Source organism: Eurosta solidaginis, chromosome 4, assembly GCF_040869045.1.
Source record: "Eurosta solidaginis isolate ZX-2024a chromosome 4, ASM4086904v1, whole genome shotgun sequence".
In the NCBI taxonomy this organism is placed as follows: domain Eukaryota; kingdom Metazoa; phylum Arthropoda; class Insecta; order Diptera; family Tephritidae; genus Eurosta; species Eurosta solidaginis.
Window position 1 is genome coordinate 18211773 of NC_090322.1, and position 18797 is coordinate 18230569.

Consider the following 18797-nt stretch of genomic DNA (forward strand, 5'->3'; position numbering starts at 1 on the left):
TTTTAATAAACAGGACTATACTTTCTCGCAGGCTTCGACGTGGTGAGCCTCAAACTGGCGTTAAAACAGTTTCGGCTTTTCAAGAGAATTTCGAATCCTAGAACTTTTTAATCGTTATTCTAGCATAATGTAATACTCTGACACTTGAAACCCATTTCAAGCTTTTAGAATTTTTTTTATTCTAAGAAATCGTCTATTGAATTTACTGAAATTGGCAAAATCGTCAATATTCGGACTCGACCCCTGCGCAAAACCCAGTAAACTCAAAACACTTTCCCAGGTGACCAAGAACAGCCAACCTCCTAATCCAGGGTGCTATGCGGACCGTGCCTATTTGCTGATTTGCCAGGGGGTATTTTCGGCTGTATTTGAACGGAGTATTCCCGATACCGGGCCGCCTCGGGAAATAATGACGGCGTTACGTTTTTAACATTAGACCGCTGAGCCCGCTTTGTCGGGCAGGTGATCGTACGACCAAGATGAACTCAAAAACTTTAAAACAAAGTAAGGATCAGAAGGAAAAGGTGATGGAGTCGCAAGCCGGGGAAGAGGAATAAGCGATGATTCGGACGTGGATAGCGATGATAGTGTGCAGTCAGTGCGCTCGGTAAAGGAGCGGTCTACTAGCCCGAACAAATTAGAACGGGAACAACGAGATAGGGAGCTTACGAGAACCCTCTCACAATATCGGGCAGAATTAAGAATTTGTAACGCATGAGTTCAGTGGTTAGCTCAACCCACAATGAGAGCGATCTCTTGGCATGGGCCCGTGAGACAGTGGAATAATGTCCAAGACAGTTCAGCGATCGGCTGAACCTGACAAGCCAGCTTTTAAGAGGGCAAACGCGCCAACCTCGGAAGGCGAACTAGCCGGAATGACAGGACCAAACCTCAAAATCGTATGATGGAAATATAAGTACTGGAAAGCCATGTACTTCAAGCGCTGCAATACAGGAAGAGAGACAAAATACAAATGTTAATAAGTTAATGAATGTCTCAGCTGTATTGTAAGTGTAAAAATGAGATAAACTGAAATAGGGAAGAAAACAAGTACAAGCAGTATAGCCTAGTGGTTAAGGCAACCGCAGTTTGATCATGTGATTCGCGGTTCGAATATAGGTGAAACCTTTGACAACAAATCGCCTGATGATGATTACGTGGCGGTTTTCGGTCTATGCTACGTAGATTGTATTGATAGGTTGAAGCGTCCGCGTTAGCTGTAAGCGCCGTTTGGCTCGAACAACAGCGGGTAGTTGATGTGCCCTGCTGGGCAGCGTTGCGGTTAGAAGCTGGCGGAGGTACGCTTGAGAGTGAACCGCGGAACAGCAGGGAGCCACATAGGTTTTGTAGAAATTCGAGGGCCCGAACGATGCAACCATCTTTTACACGTGATACACTGGCAAGAGTATGACTGTCTGAGATAAATCCTTTCCCAACATGCGACAGAACCACAACCTGGGACAGAGGTTAGGTTCAGTACCTTCACGGAGCAGGAGGGTATGGAGCAATCCAGCTGCTAGGAGTTGCTCTAAGGATAACAATTTGTGGGAGGGACGCAACAAATTAAATGGGGTTACATTGAAATGACAGCATTTGGCCGGGAAATATCCCGAGTCGCTCCAATACATAGAACCGGTTGCCTTGGGAAGGAACAACATTTGCTCTTAGCTGATGATAACGTGATGTGTACATATGTGCAATATTCTTTTTGCTTCAAGCTGCTGGTTATGTGTAGGTGTGACTGCTTGATGTAATGTGTATATGTACATAAGTGTGACTGCTTAATTTACTGCGTACATGCAGGCCCGACGAGAGGGGGAAAGGGGGGATTCCCCCCGGGCCCGGAGTTTCTAAGTGGGTCCGCGATTTAGAGGCACTACGACAATTTTTTTTAATTCAGCAGAGTTTTTTGTTGTTCCATGTGCAATTTTTAAGCCCAATTTCAAAGCAACGAGTATCTGCATTTCGTTTTAATATTGTAACGAATTTACTGCAATTCCCCTTATTTGCAATATTCTGCTAACGTTCGTATCGCTAAACTGTTGAATAAATAACTCCAATATTGAATAATGGAAAATGGCCTTTATTAAGGTACTTCACAATAACACTTATACTTTGCAACTAGCTTGCTTAATAACCAAACTGACTGATAGCTTAAATGAAACTGATTTTCCCTCTACTGTTGTCGCCTTTTTATACTGTCTGATTTCCTTGTTGCATATTTCTAGGCTTTTCTAATTCCAGAACTTACTACAACTACAGATGTATAAGTTTTATAGCCCCATGCGCTTGTATGTGTGAGCGACAGTTCCACAATTATAATTGCATACCTTTAGGAGCATCTCAGATAAGATATCTGCATGTGTTTGTGCATCTGTTCTCCGCTGCGTGTACGTACATAGGTGTACACAAAATTATTAAATTATTGATGTGCATTCACGTCACTGCTTAGCATCGGGATAGAGATGGCAGTACCCCTTAGTGTTGCTAACATTCGTAACACTGCCCTCCACCTAAGTCTGATCGTCCCGATCAGACAAATCTCTCGATCTAAATGCTGCCAGCCTTTCCAAATGAACCACTTTCATTTTGGTTCGTGGTTTACCATGGTTTGTATGCGGTAAACTACATCGTTGATCCGTTTTACAACTTTGTATGGGCCTTCCCAATTACACTGCAATTTCGGGGACAAACTTTTTTTACGTTGTGGGTTGTATAACAGTACCAAATCTTCTTCATGAAAACCTTCCTAATTAATTGCTTTATCGTATCTGGCTTTAATCTTGTCACTCATAATCTTTGTTCGTTGCCTTATCAGATCATGTATTTCTCTTAGCTCTTCTTCCAAATCACCAGTGGATTTCTTGACATTTCTCTCCGCATTGGCATCTATCCCAAACTTCAAATCAGCTGGCAGTCTAAGGTCATTGCCAAAAATTACTTTTGCAGGGGTTTGGCCCGTTGTCTCGTGCACTGCTGATCGGTAAGCCCTCAAGAATAACGGTATGCGGGTATCCCACTCTTTATGGTACTTGTCTACTACTTTCCTTAAGTGCTCCTCCAACGTTCTATTGAGTCGTTCTACCATACCATCGGATTGAGGATGCAATGCAGTTGTCCGTGTTTTTCGAATGCCCAATAATTTACACATTTCCTGGAACATAGCTGATTCGAAATTCCTGCCTTGGTCAGAATGTAACTCCATTGGTACCCCATACCTTGCATTCCAATTGTTTATAAACACTTCTGCTACTGTTTCCGCTTCTTGATTTTGGATTGGTATACCTCTGGCCATTTGCTGAAATAATCCATAACTACCAGTACATATTTGTTTCCGCCGTTGCTAGTAGGAAATGGACCGGCGACATCCATAGCGATCCTTTCAAATGGCGCACCTGAGTTATATTGCTTCATCTGGCCATGACTTCGGGTTTTGGGCCCTTTCGCTCTGCTGCAAACCTCACAGTTCGCAATCCACTCAGTGACCGACTGACGGCAACCAACCCAATAGAATCTCTGTTTAATCTTCTCGAGCGTCTTCGTGTTTCCGCTTGGACCATTATGCAGCTCGCTGAGCACGTCAGAAATCCTCTTTCTGGGAACAACTATCAGTACCTTTTTTCTTTGACCATCCTCACTCTCCCATACTCGCTGCAAGCAACCGGATATCAATCCTAAACTGTTTCACTGTGCCCAATATAACTTCGCAATGGGACTCTCTGCTGACATCTCCTCTCTGATTGGTCTTTCGTTTCGTTCGAGCCCTTGCATAACATGTGACAGATCTCTATCTTCTAGCTGACACTTTCTTAGTTGTTCCTTGTCCAATAATCCGTACACGTTATAGTCATTAGCCGGACATCTATAATGTCTTCTTTAGCCTCGGCCTTTGAACAGTGCTTGCATTCCAAACTACATGGCCTTCGTGACATTGCATCGGCATTTCCATGGGTACTACCTTTTCGATGCTCAATGGAAAAGTCATAGCTTTGTAGTCGCTCGATCCACCGTGCCAATTGTCCTTCCGGATTACGGAACTGCAGAAGCCATTTTAACGCTGGGTGATCTGTCCTGATACGGAATCGCTGGCCGTAGAGGTATTTGTGAAAATGTTTAATGCACTCTACCAATGCCAACAGCTCTCTCCGCGTAACGCAGTAGTTCCTCTCTGGTTTTCCAATCGAACGGCTGTAATATGCAACTACCTTCTCCTGTCCATCGACCAGTTGTGATTAAACGCCTCCTATAGCATATCCACTCGCATCTGTGTCTAGAATAAATGTTGCTCCTGGAATCGGATATGCTAACATTGGAGCACTGCACAACCGCTCCTTCAATGTTTGGAAAGCCACTTCTTGCTCCTTCTTCCATTCAAAAGCTTTATTTTTTCTTGTAAGCTCATGGAGGCTATGAGCTACGCTGGAAAAATTTGGTACAAATCGGCGGTAATATGTGCACAGCCCAAGGAAACTTCTCAATTCATGTAGGTTCGGTGGTATTGGCTGGCTAATCCTTTACAGCCTCTATCTTTTCGTTTGCAGTGCATATGCCCTCTGTCGTTACCTTGTGACTCAAATAATTTACTTCCTTTTTAAACAGCGCACACTTTTTGGGACTTAACTTCAGACCAGCGCCAGCTATTCTTGGGAAACTTCCTCCAAGTTCTTAAGATGTTCATCAAAGTTCTTGCCCAATACGATGATGTCGTCCAGGTACACCAAGCATGTTTTCCAATGTAGACCTTTCAGTACCTGGTCCATGAGTCTCTCAAAAGTAGCTGGTGCATTACAAAGTCCAAAAGGCATCACTGTAAATTGCCAAAGACCATCACCGACACTGAAGGCTGTTTTCTCTTTATCTTCCTCCTTCACCTCAACTTGCCAGTAGCCGCTTTTCAAGTCCAGTGTGGAAAACCATTTCGTACCAGATAGCGAGTCCAGAGTGTCGTCAATTCTTGGTAATGGGTAGCTATCCTTTTTCGTAACGTCATTCAACTTCCGGTAGTCCACGCAAAACCTCATTTTTCCATCCTTCTTTACAAGTACTACCGGTGAGCTCCATGGACTAGCTGATGGTTCGATGCCGCCGCTGTTGCTCATTTCTTGTACGATTTGACTCACAACTTCCCGTTTCGCCAGTGGAACACTACGAGGAGCTTGACGTATCGGCCTCGCGTCTCCAGTGTCAATTTGATGTTTCACAACATGGGTGCGGCCTGGTTTGGAACCATCCTGGTCAAATATGTTCGCGTACTTTAGTAGTTGTTTTGCCTTACTCTGATAGGATTCCTCTAACCCCTGCGTCCATGCCGTGATGTCATTTGAAAGATCAGTATTACTAGATGAAACGTGTTCCTGGAGCTGTTCACAGTTAATAACTACTTCAGCCTCTTTGCATCTTCCCAAAATAGCTTCTTTGGTCAGTTTGAGTGGTGACTTGAACTCATTGAGTACTCTTACCGGAATACGTCCATCTTGTTTTGTGATAGCCAGGGTTTTTCCTACAAGTATGTTCAGTGCTGATTTGTTTGCTGCTTCGACAACCCACAATTTGTTTGTCCCACAATCTCCATCAACCTTTGCCCAGATGACTGATTCGGATTTTGGTGGTATTTGCTGACTCTCTTCCACCAGCACTCGGTTACTGCTGTAGCCTCTGTCGTAGCCGAAATTAAGTGGCACATCCATGTTCTTATATAGCATCGTCTTGCTTTGCATATCGATCTTGATGCCTTGGTTGATTAAGAAGTCCACTCCAATTATGATTTCATCAACAATATCTGCCACTATAAAATTGTGTAGTACCGTGACGTTCCCAATTTCTACTACACATTCTACTTCTCCAATTACCTGGGTGTCCTCTCCCGTGGCTGTACGTAATCTTGCTCCAACCAATGGTCTTATCTTTTTGTTGACTAAATCCGCTCGAATGACGGAATGAGATGCACCCGTATCTACAGTCAGTAAACGTTCCTTTCCATCCACATGTCCTCCAACAGTAAGATTGCCCGATCTTCTTCCAATCTGCGAGATATAGATTATGGGGCGTTCAATTGCGGGAGCCAGCTGTCGCCCCTTGCGGCTGACTCGATTTAGTTTAACGATTGAGTGGTCTTGGAGATTTGCTCATCTCCTTCTGCTCTGCGTTTACGATCACCCACATTGTTGGAACTGTTAGGGTTGTTGTTGCAATAACGCGCAATATGCCCCGGCTTTCCGCACTTAAAGCATTTGACTACATCATTATTCTTCTGCTGCATACCCTTCAATGCTTCCAAAATTGCGTCTACCCAGTCTGGCCTTTCCACTTCCACGCGATGAGCTTTGTACGATGGCTTACTCAAAAGTGAGGCTGTTTCCTGAGTCAGTGCATGCGATACCGTTTCAGCAAATGTTAGTTTTGGATTCGCATATGTAGCCCGCTTCGTTTCCACATCTCGTATGCCATTTATGAAGCTCTGGATTTTTACCCTTTGAGTGTATTTCACGGGTGCGTCCGCATTTGCAAGATGAGCCAATCTTTCAATATCTGAAGCAAACTCCTGCAATATCTCATTTGCTTTTTGGTAGCGGTTTTGCAACTCAATTTGGAAAATCTGTTTTCTATGCTCGCTTACATAACGTCGTTCTACAGCAGCCATCAATGCTTCATAACTGTTCCGTTCGTACTCTGGAATCGTCTGTAAGATTTCGGCAGCTGGTCCTTTCAATGCTACGAACAGTGCAGCAACTTTATCTTCCGCATTCTAGTTGTTCACTGCAGCGGTTTTCTCAAACTGTAGCTTAAAGCCCTGGAAAGGAACAGAACCGTCAAAGGATGGTGTTTTTACCTTTGGATTACTCGCTGAAACTGCTGGACGATTTAGTTGTAACTGCTCGATACGTCTTCTCAAAGCATCCACCTCGGCCTCGATTTTATCCGGTCGACCACTGAAGCCTTCATGAAACTGGGTTATTTTTTCTTCTATATGCGCTTCCAGTTTAGATGATATACGGACTTCCTGCTCTTCTTATTGTGTGGAGATCTGAGATGATATCTGTGCTGAAATTTGTGCCGACATTTCTGAAATACGCGTTTCTTGTGCTTCAATCTTTGATGTTATACGTGTCTCCTGTGCTTCCATCTTGGATGTCGAACGTGTCTCTTGCGATTCCACTTGAGAAGCCACTGTCGATGTTTGAGCAGATATTGCAGCCAAAATCATGTTCAAGTATGTGCTCGTAACTGTCTGCGTAACTGCGTCTTACATTTTTGTTGTTTCCTCGCCATCAAGCTGAAAGACATACTCTTCCACGTCAATTCCTTCTAATTCTATTGCCTGTCGTAGTCGTTCCTGAAGTTCTAGTTTAATGCCGGTCGTATTCAATCCACGGCTCCCCAACTCCTTCTTCGGTTTCTGGATCTTCAATTCACTTAACTTTGGCATGTCCAAGTTGTATTCGAAGTCTTCGAAATTTATTCAACAATTCCTCTTCTGACACCAATTGTAACGAATTTACTGCAAATCCTCTTATTTGCAACCTTCTGCTAAGTTCGAATCACTAAACTGTTGAATAAATAACTCTAATATTGAATAATGGAAAAATGGCCTTTATTAAAGTACTTCACAATAACACTTATACTTTGCAACTAGCTTGCTTAATAACCAAACTGACTGATAGCTTAAATTAAACTCAAACTCGCCTCTACTGTTATCGCTTTTTATACTGTCTGATTTCCTCGTTGCATATTTCTAGGCTTTTCTAATTCCAGAACTTACTAGTTAGTTATAAATTTCTCAGATACAACTAGATGTATAATTTTTATAGCTTCTCTCATACCCCATGCGCTTGTATGTGTGAGCGACACTTCCACAATTATAATTGCATACTTTTGGGAGCATCTCAGATAAGATATCTGCATGTGTTTGTGCATCTCTTCTTCACTGCGTGTACGTACATACGTGTAGACAAAATGATTAAATTTATGATGTGCATTCACGTCACTGCTTAGCATCGGCTTAGAGATGGTGTTAATGAGTGATGGTGGACGCCTTTTCGAGATATCGCCATAAAGGTGGACCAGGGGTGACTCTAGAATTTTTTTCTACGATATGGGTATCAAACGAAAGGTGTTAATGAGTATTTTAAAAGAGAGTGGGCCTTAGTTCTATAGGTGGACGCCTTTTCGAGATATCGTTATAAAGGTGGACCAGGGTTGACTCTATAATGTGTTTGTACGATATGGGTATGAAATGAATGGTGTTAATGAGTAGTTTAAAAGAAGGTGGTGGTAGTTGTATATGTAAAAGCGTTTTCGAGATATCGACCAAAATGTGGACCAGGGTGACCCAGAACATCATCTGTCGCGTACCGCTTATTTATTTATATATGTAATACCACGGACAGTATTCCTGCCAAGATTCCAAGGGCTTTTGATTTCGCCCTGCAAAACTTTTTCATTTTCTTCTACTTAATATGATAGGTGTCACATCCATTTTAAAATGTTTTTTTCTAAAGTTATATTTTGCGTCAATAAGCCAATCCAGTACCACGTTTCATCCCTTTTTTCGTATTTGGTATAGAATTATGGCATTTTTTTCGTTTTTCGTAATTATCGATATCGAAAAAGTGGGCGTGGTCATAGTCGGATTTCGGCCATTTTTTATACCAATACAAAGTGAGTTCAGATAAGTACGTGAACTGAGTTTAGTAAAGATATATCGATTTTTGCTCAATTTATCGTATTAACGGCCGAGCGGAAGGACAGACGGTCAACTCTGTATAAAAACTGGGCGTGGCTTCAACCGATTTCGACTTTTTTCACAGAAAATAGTTATCGTCCTAGAATCTAAGCCCCTACCAAATTGCACAAGGATTGGTACATTTTTGTTCGACTTATGGCATTAAAAGTATCCTAGACAAATTAAATAAAAAAGGGCGGGGCCACGCCCATTTTGAAATTTTCTTTTATTTTTGTATTTTGTTGCACCAAATCATTACTGGACTGGAATGTTGACATAATTTACTTATATACTGTAAATATATTAAAGCATATATATAGTAATAGGAGTAACGTTCCTGCCAAATTTCATCATGATATCTTCAACGATTGCCAAATTACAGCTTCCAAAACTTTTAAATTACCTTCTTTTAAAAGTGGGCGGTGCCACGCCCATTGTCCAAAATTTTACTAATTTTCTATTCTGCGTCATAAGTTCAACTCACCTACCAAGTTTCATCGCTTTACCCTTCTTTGGTAATGAATTATCGCACTTTTGGGGTTTTTCGAAATTTTCGATATCGAAAAAGTGGGCGTGGTTATAGTCCGATTTCGTTCATTTTAAATAGCGATCTGAGATGAGTGCCCAGGAACCTACATACCAAATTTCATAAAGATAGCTCCAAATTTACTCAAGTTATCGTGTTAACGGACGGACGGACATGGCTCAATTAAATTTTTTTTCGATACTGATGATTTTGATATATGGAAGTCTATATCTATCTCGATTCCTTGATACCTGTACAACCAACCGTTATCCAATCAAAGCTAATATACTCTTGTGAGGCGGTGGCGTATATCTCTACCTCACATAGACTGATTGAGTCCGTAGTGTTACCAGAAGTTTGTTTTAACGACCAAACTGAGAAACCCTATCAAAAACCAGGACCTATGTTATAAAATAACTCCGTCCTCTTGGCAAATACTAGAAGCTTCCTAGGACTTAAGCCACTTGCTGCTTCTAGATCTGACAGCTGTATCACTCCTAATAGCTGGAGTCTTGCCTGTGCTCGTGCCCTGCCTTGGAGTCTGGCAAGTGCAGGACACGAGCACAGAACGTGTACGATCGTTTCCTCCTCCAACCCACACTTCCTACATCTGCTATCACTGACCAAGCCTAATTTAAAGGCATGTGACGCCAGAAGGCAGTGTCCAGTCAGAATACCCGTCATGAGTTTATAGTCCTCTCTTTTTAATGATAGAAGCAACTTTGTTAGTCTAAGGTTGTAAGACCTGCACATAATCTTCGACACTTTACAGCCGCGCGCTTGAACCCACGCCTTTCCTGCTTGGGCGATCATGTGCACCTCTCGCCTTCGCTTAATTTCGCCCAGTCTAAGTGGGGCGTCTGCGGAGCAAGCTTCAAGGGTTGTGCCCTTTTTAGCTAATTCATCCGCTTTTTCATTCCCATCTATTCCCATATACCCGGGGACCCAATATAGATGTAGGCTTCTCCCTGGCCCGATTCTCTCCAGAGACTGCTTACACTCTAACACACATTTAGATGCTGTGCTATGCAAGATTATTGCCTTAATTGCTGCTTGACTGTCAATAAAAAAGTTAACACGGTTGCAGCTTAAGCTATTCTCTTCCAGGGTTTCTACTGTTTTGGTTACGGCTAATATTTCCGCTTGGAAAACGCTACAGTAATCCGGCAGCCTGTAGGATCTGCTTATTTCCGGATCAGCACAGTATACCGCAGACCCTACTCTTTCCAATACTTTGGAACCATCTGTGTACACATGTATCGCCTCGTCCGCCATTTGCGCACCCTTGCGCCAACCGTCCACCTCTATTGTGGCCTTAAGATCTCCCTCGAAGCGCAGATAGGGAATCAGGTAGTCTGTTGGTCTTGTGATTGATGACGCTGTACTACTATGGCCATATGGTCGGCGCTGAAGCTGCCCCTAAGCACCGAGCCTGGTTGCGGTTGTTAATGCTATGTTCTTTGCTATCAGGTCTACAGGTAGAATGTGCAGAATGGCATACAGTGCAGCCGTCGGGGTTGTTTTCAGGGCTCCCGTAATGCTAAGAATCGATAGTCTGCATACTCCCTCTAATTTTTTGAGGTATGTTGTTTTTTGTGTGGCTTTCCACCAAACAAGAACTCCATAGTATAGAATAGGGCTTACAATCGCTGTAAAAACCCAATGAGAAAGAGAGGGCCATACGCCTCGCGTACACCCCAGAATTCTTTTACATGCATAGAGTGCCGTTGAGGCCTTCTTCACCCTCTCCTCCACGTTGAGCTTCCATGAAGAATGTAAGAATTACTCAGTAACAAATAAACAGCTACTTCAAACGGACTAGGCAATCTTCTTTTTCTTTTTCTTACCGAGAAAATACTGTAACAGGTTATGGGTACCAGTTTACGCAAGTTACAAAAACAAGAAGAGGAATAAAAACTTACAAATAAGAATTCTCCACGTGTTGCTTTTTTTTATATGGAACTGGCAAAACACATCAATCCTCTGAGTGGCGAAGCAAATTGGCCAATTTGGAAAAGAAAGGTGCGAGATTTGCTAGATTACCATGAAGGTGCTCTAAATGCAATTGACGGCAAACTAGTGAAACCACAGCCCTTGGAAGAAGGTGCGAAGTCAAGAAACACAAGCAGGAGAATGAACGAATGCCGAAAGGCAAACAGTTATGCAAAATACATGATTTCGAGTTCAGTAGCAGACGTCGTTTATCAGAAAATAATGGATAAAGAGACAGCGCAGGAGGCGTGGAAAGCACTTAAATTTAATTTTGAAGCATCGTCAAAAGATCAACTGTTTAAAATATGTACAGAATTTTTGGCGTTTGATTGGAGTAATGGCGAAGATGTTTTGACGCACGTTGCAAAGTTAAGAAATCTATGGAGCGAACTAAATAATGGTTTGAGATTAAAAGATGAGAACCGACCTTATTCTAGTTTGTAAAGTTTTGCAAATTTTGCCTAGTGACTTCGAGAATTTCAGATCCAGTTGGATGCTATTGTCGAAGAATGAGGAAAGAACGTTTGAAGAACTGATTACGCTGTTATGCATGTACGAAAGAAATTTTAGAAAGGCTACTAGGGCCATCACCGGAGAAGCACTTCTTGTGAAAAGCGTAAAAGTTAAGTCAGAAAGAGGATCACAAAGGTCAAAAGAGAACGACATTTGTAACTATTGCAAAAAGAAGGGACATTGGGTAACCACATGCAAAAAGTGGATTGCTGATGGACGGCCGCCAAAAAACGCCCCTCAGAGCAATGCACTAGTTACCAATGTAGCCCTGTGTACCATCAGTGAAGATATTCATCAAGTTGAGGCCAGTTCATCGGGAGGGTGGATTGACAATGGAGCCACAAGGCATGTAACGAATTGCCCGGACCAATTCGTCGAGTTCCAAAACTTTTGTAAATCGCCGTGTCATCATCGCCGCTGGAAAACAAGCTCTCAAAGCTGTTGGGAAAGGAACTATTCAAGTTTCATCATTTACTGAAGACAACACAATAAAGATGACCTTAAGTCTGGCATGTTCCAAAAATTTCTAAACATCTCTCAATCAGCTCAAGCCAGAAATGAAAATAGCAGATTTCACTCGACTTCAACCAAATGTTGGCTGGAGGTAAATGGGAAAACGGTGCTGTGCGGAAATCGTGAGAGAGGTGGAACTCTGTACAAGGCAGCTATTGAACCATTAATTGCTGAAAACGTAGAGAGAGTCAGTATTGCTGAAGCAGAAAGCTCGACGCTGCAGTTGTATCACAAGAGGTGGGGTCACCAAGGCAGGCGACACGTAAGAGATATGCTCAAGAGATAGTTGGGCATCACAGTTAATCTAGAACGAGAAATATGTGAACCCTGTGTTTTTGGCAAAGCACATCGTCTACCATTCGGTACTAGAGTAAAAGCTACGAAGGCAGGCGAACTTGTTTCAACTGATGTTGTACAGCTACACCAAGTTTCGTTATGGTTTTGCAATTAAACAAAAATCAGATGTGAAAACTGTTTTAAGGCAGTTTCTAGCACATGCGAAGACGATTGGGTACAATATTCAGGAATTACTTAGTGATAACGGCGGAGAGTTTGATTGCGAGGAAGTAAAAAGCTTTCTGGCAGAGAACGAAATCGTACATAGACTAACAGTGCCATACATACTACAGCAAAATGGCGGTAGTGAGCAAGAAAATCGAACGATTGTTGAGATGGCAAGGACATTTAAGTATTCAAACTGTGAAGCTAAATTTCGAGATGCAATATGGACGGAGCTAGTGACGTCAGCTATTTACATTCTTAATAGAACCGGAAAAAGATCAGAAGATGGAGTCAGCCCCTTCGAGCTATGAATGAAGAAGAAGAATGAAACATTTGCGCATCTTTGGGTCCTCATGCTATGTGCATGTACCAGCTGAGAAGAGAAAGAAGATGGATAAGAAGGAATAAAAAGGATTCCTAGTGGGGTATGATGGAGATGAGCGGTATCGAATTTACATTCCGAGCAATAACAGAGTAATCCTATCGAGAGATGTTCAATTCCACGAAAGACCCAAAGAATGTGAAAGTGTAGTCAAGCCGCCAATTAAGGACACTGATGAAGACGATCAAGATCAAATACAAGAAGATGAAAATGACGATTTTGGGGCAAATACCACTAAAAAAGATGACAGTGAGCCACTAAACGGCGCTGAAGAACAGTCTGTAAGTGACTTTGGAGAACAAGTGCAGCAGACACCCAGAATATTGAGGGAGAGATCGGCCTTAAAGCAGCCCAAATATCTTGAAGATTATGCAATGATTGTGGAGGAAGACCACAACCAATTGACAGAAGCACCTGATACTTTTGAAAATGTCCTAAAATTGCCTCGTTAAAAGAAAATAAAACATGGACTTTAACAGAATTGCCATCAGATGCAAGGGAAATTCCATGCAAATGGGTATTCCGACTTAAGAAATATCCTGATGGAAGAATCGACAAATATAAAGGAAGGTTGATCATTAAGGGCTTCAATCAGCGTCAAGGCATCGATTACAGCGAAACTTTCAGTCCAGTAGCGCGAATGAGCACAATTTGTTCGATACTTAGCATAGCAGCAAGTGAGAGGATGCATTTAAGTTGCAGAGAAGCCTATATGGTCTCAAGCAAGTACCTAGATGCTGGAACAAACGTTTCGGAGTTTTTCTTGAAAATTGTGGATTCAAAGTTAGTTGCGCTGATCCATTTTTGTATGTTCGAGAAAGACGTGGTCAAAAACTCATACTTGTGATTTACGTAGATGGTGGTCTCCTAGATGCAAAAGATCCACGTGAGATAGATACTTTCATTGGAGAGTTGAAAACAGAGAAACTTCCAGACCAGGGAAAGATGACAAAGCAACAAAATTTCCTTACAGACAAGCTGTTGGAGCACTGATGTACCTGATGCTTGGCACAAGACATGACCTGGCGTACAGTGTGGGGTTTATTTCCAGAGCCTTAGAAAATCCCACTCAGGACGACATCGTACGAGTCAAGAGAGTTCTTCGGTATATAGCAGGCACTCTAGATCTTGGAATAGTCTACCGGCATAATGAAGATGTAGGGCTTATGGAAGTCTATAGTGATGCTGATTTTGGAGGATGCATGAAAACAAGGTCGCTCAACCTCCGGAGTCATTGTGAAATATGCAGGAGGAGCAATATCCTGGATGAGTCAACGTCAAGCTATTGCGGCCAATTCCACTATTGAAGCAGAAATTATCGCAGCAAACGAGGGAGCCAAAGAAGCAATTTGGTTGAGCAGGCTCTTTAAAGGTATGTTGAAGCTGATAGATGTCCCCGTCATCCTAGTTGACAACTCTGCAGCAGTTAGACTGGCTCAGAACCCGGAATTTCTTCCTAGAACGAAACATATCGATTAAGCACTTTTTCATAAAAGAAAAGTTGGCAGAAGGCAAATTGGGTATTAAACAAATTTCTACAGAGCACCAATTAGCAGGTATTATGATTAAACCGTTGCCAAAGATCCGATTGAAGATGGAATGAAAGAGGCAAATAACAACGTTTATTTAAGTATAAATAATAAGGGAAAGTGTTAAAGCAAATAATGTTAATCTAAGTTAAATTACCCTGTATATGAAATTTAGCAAGTAGATGGCACTGCAATGTATATACATATGTACATCATACTTTTCGGCCCGTGTTTTTTTTTTTTTGGCAAGACAGCTGCACAGTGCGCCTTAATAACTTAGTTGTTGTTGGTGTTGTTGTTGTTGTTGTAGCAGTGCTTCGCGCCACCTAATAGCTGCGACCGATCACAAATTGTCATCAATATCCTCTAACGGGAGTCCAAGGAAACTTGCTAGTTCAACAGGGGTGTACCATAATGAAAATAATGAATGGGGTGTTAGAGGCGTTGGTTCCACATTGCAATTAAAGACATGGTTGGTGTCATGTGGAGACACATTGCAAGCGGGGCATACATTTTGTATATCGGGGTTGATTCTGGATAGGTAAGAGTTTAACCTGTTACAGTATTCAGAACGAAGTTGAGCTAGAGTGACTCGCGTTTCCCTGGGGAGTATGCGTTCCTCTTCCGCAAGTTTTGGGTACTGTTCTTTGAGTACTGGATTCACCGGGCAATTCCCGGCATAAAGGTCCGACGCCTGTTTGTGGAGTTCAACAAGGACCTGCTTGTGTTTTTTTGCTTCATACGGCTGAGTTCTCAAGTGCTGTATTTCCTCAAAATGCTTACGGAGATGACTCCTTAAGTCCCTAGGCGGTGTTGGCTCATCAATCAGATGGCTGTTGGGTTGCCCAGGTTTCTGGGTATTCAACAGGAACTATTTGGTTATCATCTCATTTCTCTCCCTGATGGGGAGTATTCTCGCCTCATTGTGTAGATGGTGTTCTGCGGACATAAGAAGACAGCCCGTGGCGATTCTGAGAGCAGTATTTTGGCAGGCCTGTAGCTTCTTCCAGTCGGCTTGGCGACCATATAGGGGACGCGTAGCACGCAATCGGCTGGCCAATTGCTTTGTATGTGGTAATGAGCTTTTCTTTGTCTTTTCCCCAAGTACTGCCACCAAGGGATTTGAGGACTTTATTACGGCTCTGGATTTTCGGAACAATTGCGGCTGCGTGCTCACCAAAATGTAGATCCTGATCAAACGTCACACCCAAGATTTTGGGGTGTAGGACAGTCGGTAGCGTAGTGCCATCGACGTGGATGTTCAAAATGGTCGACATTTGGGACGTCCATGTTTTAAATAAGATCGCGGAGGATTTAGGCGGTGATAACACCAAGTTTCGTAAGGCGAAAAAACTGGAGAGATCAGGGAGGTAGCCGTTTATTCTGTTGTAAAGCTCACCGATCAGTGGTTCTGGGCCTGTGGCCATTATTGTGCAGTCATCGGCGTAGGAAACGATAGTAACTCCTTTTGGTGGCGAAGGTAGCTTAGATATGTAGAAATTATACAATAGTGGGGATAGGACACCACCCTGTGGCACCCCTTGTTTAATTCTTCTTGGTTTTGATGTTTCATTTCTAAATTGCACCGATGCCTGCCGACCACCCAGATAATTTGCGGTCCACCTTTTAAGACATGGGGAAAGAGTAGACCCTTCCTGGTCTTGCAGTAACGTGCCATGGTTGACCGTATCAAAAGCTTTTGATAGGTCTAGCGCAACGAGTACTGTTCTATGGTGGGGGTTTTGATTTAAACCGCAATATATCCGGGTGCTGATGGCATTTAGCGCGGTGGTGATGCTATGGAGTTTTATGAAGCCATGCTGATGGCAGGCTAGCTGCAAATTTGCTTTGAAGTAGGGGAGCAAAATGGTTTCAAGCGTCTTGTCAAGTCAAAAGAAAATTTCCATAGATTTCGATTAACTGACATGTTGTTGTACAAGGCTTTGTATGGAAAATAATCAAGAAGAAGCAATCAGCTGATGGGATAACACCACCTGGTACTGAATTCGCCTTGAGGCGTTATATGGAAAATAGTCAAGAAGAAGCAATCAGCTGTTGGGATAACAACACCTGGTCCTGAATTCGCCTTGGATTCCAAACAAGAAAAACTGACGAAACTTTATCGGAACTTCAAAACACAAAAACAATTTCTACCACGAAAAAACGAGGCCGGTATTCCCCTCAAAACTAGTGAGTTGGACATGTTTTTGTTTATGTTTTACATTTTATTTTTATTAACATTTTTAACAAAAAAAAATAAAAAATGAAAATAACACGGGAAAATGATTTCGGTCTCCGATGTTTAACTTTTTTCTCAAGAAAGTTGATTTTAGTTGTGTTCTTATGCACGAAAATTTCAAACTAAAAACGAAATTTTCATTTGTCAAAAAAAAAAAATTTAGAAAAAACGCCGAAAGTCAAAAAAACCCATGGTTCAAAAAAAAAAAAAAAAAAACCTATCGAAATACACACTGGCTCGTTTATTTTTAATGAACTATATTTTTTTCTTGTATTTCATTAGTTTTTTGAAATATAGTTTACACACTTACACCAGTACTGAAACTGTATTAGGTGGGAGGTCGACATAAAATATAAGAGAAAATACAGAGAAAATAAAGTAGTGCCATATATGTAGGTATTACAATAATCCAGTATAAATAGTAACTATTCTGTGTTAATTTTATTTTCAGCTCTTAGTCCAAAAATCGTTTAGTTGATGAGCAAAATTTTTTTTTGATGTAATCAATCAATAATGATTCATGAATGAGACGTCATTAATTCCAATTAATTATTCGATTTTTTATAGGGGGCCCGTAAATTGTTTAGTCCCGGGCCCGGATTTTCTCTCTACGGCCCTGCCGAAAATACGCGAACCAAAAAAAGGTTTCGAAAATATTCAATAAACGAGAAGTATCAAAATTTGAAGGAAAGCCTCGAAGTATGCAGTTTTGTAGGCCACTCAAATTGAGTCTAGCAAAGCAGAAGTAGGTAATGAGTCTCTGTAAAAAAGGGTCACCTTGTTCTTACATTTTCAAAGATAATTTTCTACTTCGAATACGCTCCAATTCGAGCATTTTCCGAGCCACCCTAAGATGATACAGGCATTGCGCGGGGTATCCTAACGCAGCTTCCTATTTAGTCATATGTTGGGATGAGCTATTAGGCGCAATTTACATACATAAATCAAAAAATTAGCAATATAATCCTTATCATACTTACGGCACAATTACTTTTTGCTCTTCCGTTGTAAATTCTTCTTTGGCCACAAAACTTGTTGAATGGATTGTGTCGGTATATTCAGTATTGTCTTCATCATCTTCAATGGGCTCGTTTTTGATAAATTCGCTAAACTCACCTTGTGAATTTTTACAAAAATCCAGTAATTGTTCGTCTTTTAGTAAATACTCAGCAGTACCCCATTGTGCTGATTCCGACTCAATTGCCTGCTGTCTGCCTTCAAGATCCGTTTCTATTTCTGGAGGAATTGAGTTTTGAGCAGTGCATTTGGGCTGGCAACTGCTCAACGGGTATGAATCTGTGTCGTTTGGTAATACTTCATCGTCAATTTCTGCCTCCATCACCGACATGTTTAAATCATCCCATTTTTTAGAAACCATTTCTCGCATCTTATGGTCGGATTGCACGCATAATTTTTGGAACCGATACACACTTATCAATTGGTGCAAGCATTTACAACAAATTTTTTTTGGTAGCTCGTCACACAGCTGCACTTGCACTATTTCGGGTATTGTCCTGGATAACAAGTCAGCTATTCGTAATTCGTCGCATTCCTCAATAGTTTCAAAGATAGATTGGTGTTGTGGCACAGTGCTGCCTTCAGACGTGAAGACTTCCAGTTTAATCATACAGGTCCGACACAGGTAATCGATATATAGATCACTTGTATCCATTTGAGCGAATGTATCTGCTTCAGTAAAAATTATTAAAACTCAACAAGTAAATCAGTAAGGATAGTTAGGGATGAAACGGTACTAGTAAAACCAATTAGGTATTCCCACTTCTGACCCGATACCAAGAAAATTTGTAGTCGATACTTTTGCATCGACTACTGAGATATCGGAGAAAAGTAGTTGTGTCCATTGTGAATGATAACTAAGT

The 18797-nt window shown here is 41.8% G+C and overlaps 1 protein-coding gene across 1 annotated transcript in view; it reads right to left on the reverse strand.

Moving 5' to 3' along the window:
- LOC137248415 (uncharacterized) overlaps positions 1-18677 on the reverse strand; it is a 277648-nt gene extending 258971 nt beyond the window's left edge. Inside the window, exon 1 of the mRNA XM_067779354.1 lies at positions 17898-18677. Coding sequence (XP_067635455.1) covers positions 17898-18589 — 692 coding nt within the window. The 5' untranslated portion in view covers positions 18590-18677. The remainder of the gene's footprint in view (positions 1-17897) is intronic.
- Between the last annotated feature and the right edge of the window lie 120 nt (positions 18678-18797).